Genomic DNA, 973 nt, shown 5'->3' with positions numbered 1-973 from the left:
CTTCCAGAGGCCAGGTATCGGGTCGCCATGGGGTGACCCGCGTGGACTCATGCATCCAACAGGCAGCCCCCCCCCAACAGTAAACGTGGGCCTCCCTGTGCCCATGACCCTCACATCAGGCTGTGAAACCCCACAGATCCAGTTCCCTGCAGCCCCGCCCCTTCCCAGTGGGGAGGCCTCAGCACACAGGAGCCTGGTGCCCTGCCCTGTACCCTGTGCCGGGCGGGGGTGGGGAGGGTGAGCCCTGGCTGGGCTGTGAGCGTGAGGTCCTCACCCTGCCCTGTCCCTCTGGACCCTCGGCCCAACCACAGAGATGGAGGCAGGGCCAGGGGGCCACCATCCAGCACCCACACTCCCCACGCCATACCTGCTGCAGGTGGCCCAGGACGTTGGTCCTGCAGTCGAAGACGCCCTTGCCCTCGGAGGAGTACAGGTTGTACAGGAACTCCGTGGTGTAGTGATCATGGCACTTCTCATTCCTGGGGACAGTGACCGAGGACCCAAGCTGGGTGGGAGCTGGCTCCGGCCACCCCTGCTGCCGAGCCCCCGGGCCGGGCCGCAGCCTCTCGGAACGCCAACCCCGACCCCGACTCTCCAAGGCCCCCCTGTTCTGTCCCGAAGCCCCCACCGTGGCTTAGACAGACCGTCCCCGGCCAAGCACAAGGCCACCGGGCCTCACCGAAGCACCAGGCCCCTCTGGATCTCTGTCTTCATCTTCTCAGTCATGTGCTCCACGTTGGCCTGAGGGGCGAGGGACACGGTGAGCCGGGGCCAGTCGGCAGCCAGCACTGCCCCCCAGCCCCCCCGCAGCTGAAGGCAGGCTACCCAGGAAGGAACATTCCAGACTAACTGGCAGGCAGGGTCACCATGACCCAGGGGGGCAGGGGGCTGGCAGGAGGGCACCGAGAGGTGGCAGCTAGACCATGAGGCCATGGAAGCCACAAGGTGGACGCAGGGTGGGGGGCTGCAGGGG

At 67.2% G+C, this 973-nt stretch overlaps 1 protein-coding gene across 1 annotated transcript in view; it reads right to left on the bottom strand.

The window, feature by feature from the left end:
- Nucleotides 1–973, bottom strand: part of PFKL (phosphofructokinase, liver type) — a 23,517-nt gene that overhangs the window by 1,210 nt on the left and 21,334 nt on the right. Inside the window, exons 17-18 of the mRNA XM_039857410.1 lie at nt 680–964; nt 368–479 (exon numbers count right to left, since the gene is read on the bottom strand). Of these exons, the coding sequence (XP_039713344.1) occupies nt 368–479; nt 680–964 (397 nt within the window). The remainder of the gene's footprint in view (nt 1–367; nt 480–679; nt 965–973) is intronic.

Source organism: Pteropus medius, unplaced genomic scaffold (assembly GCF_902729225.1).
Source record: "Pteropus medius unplaced genomic scaffold, Ma_sr-lr_union100, whole genome shotgun sequence".
NCBI lineage: Eukaryota > Metazoa > Chordata > Mammalia > Chiroptera > Pteropodidae > Pteropus > Pteropus medius.
The sequence above is the reverse complement of the archived record's forward strand: the minus strand, read 5'-3'. Positions and strand labels throughout refer to the sequence as shown.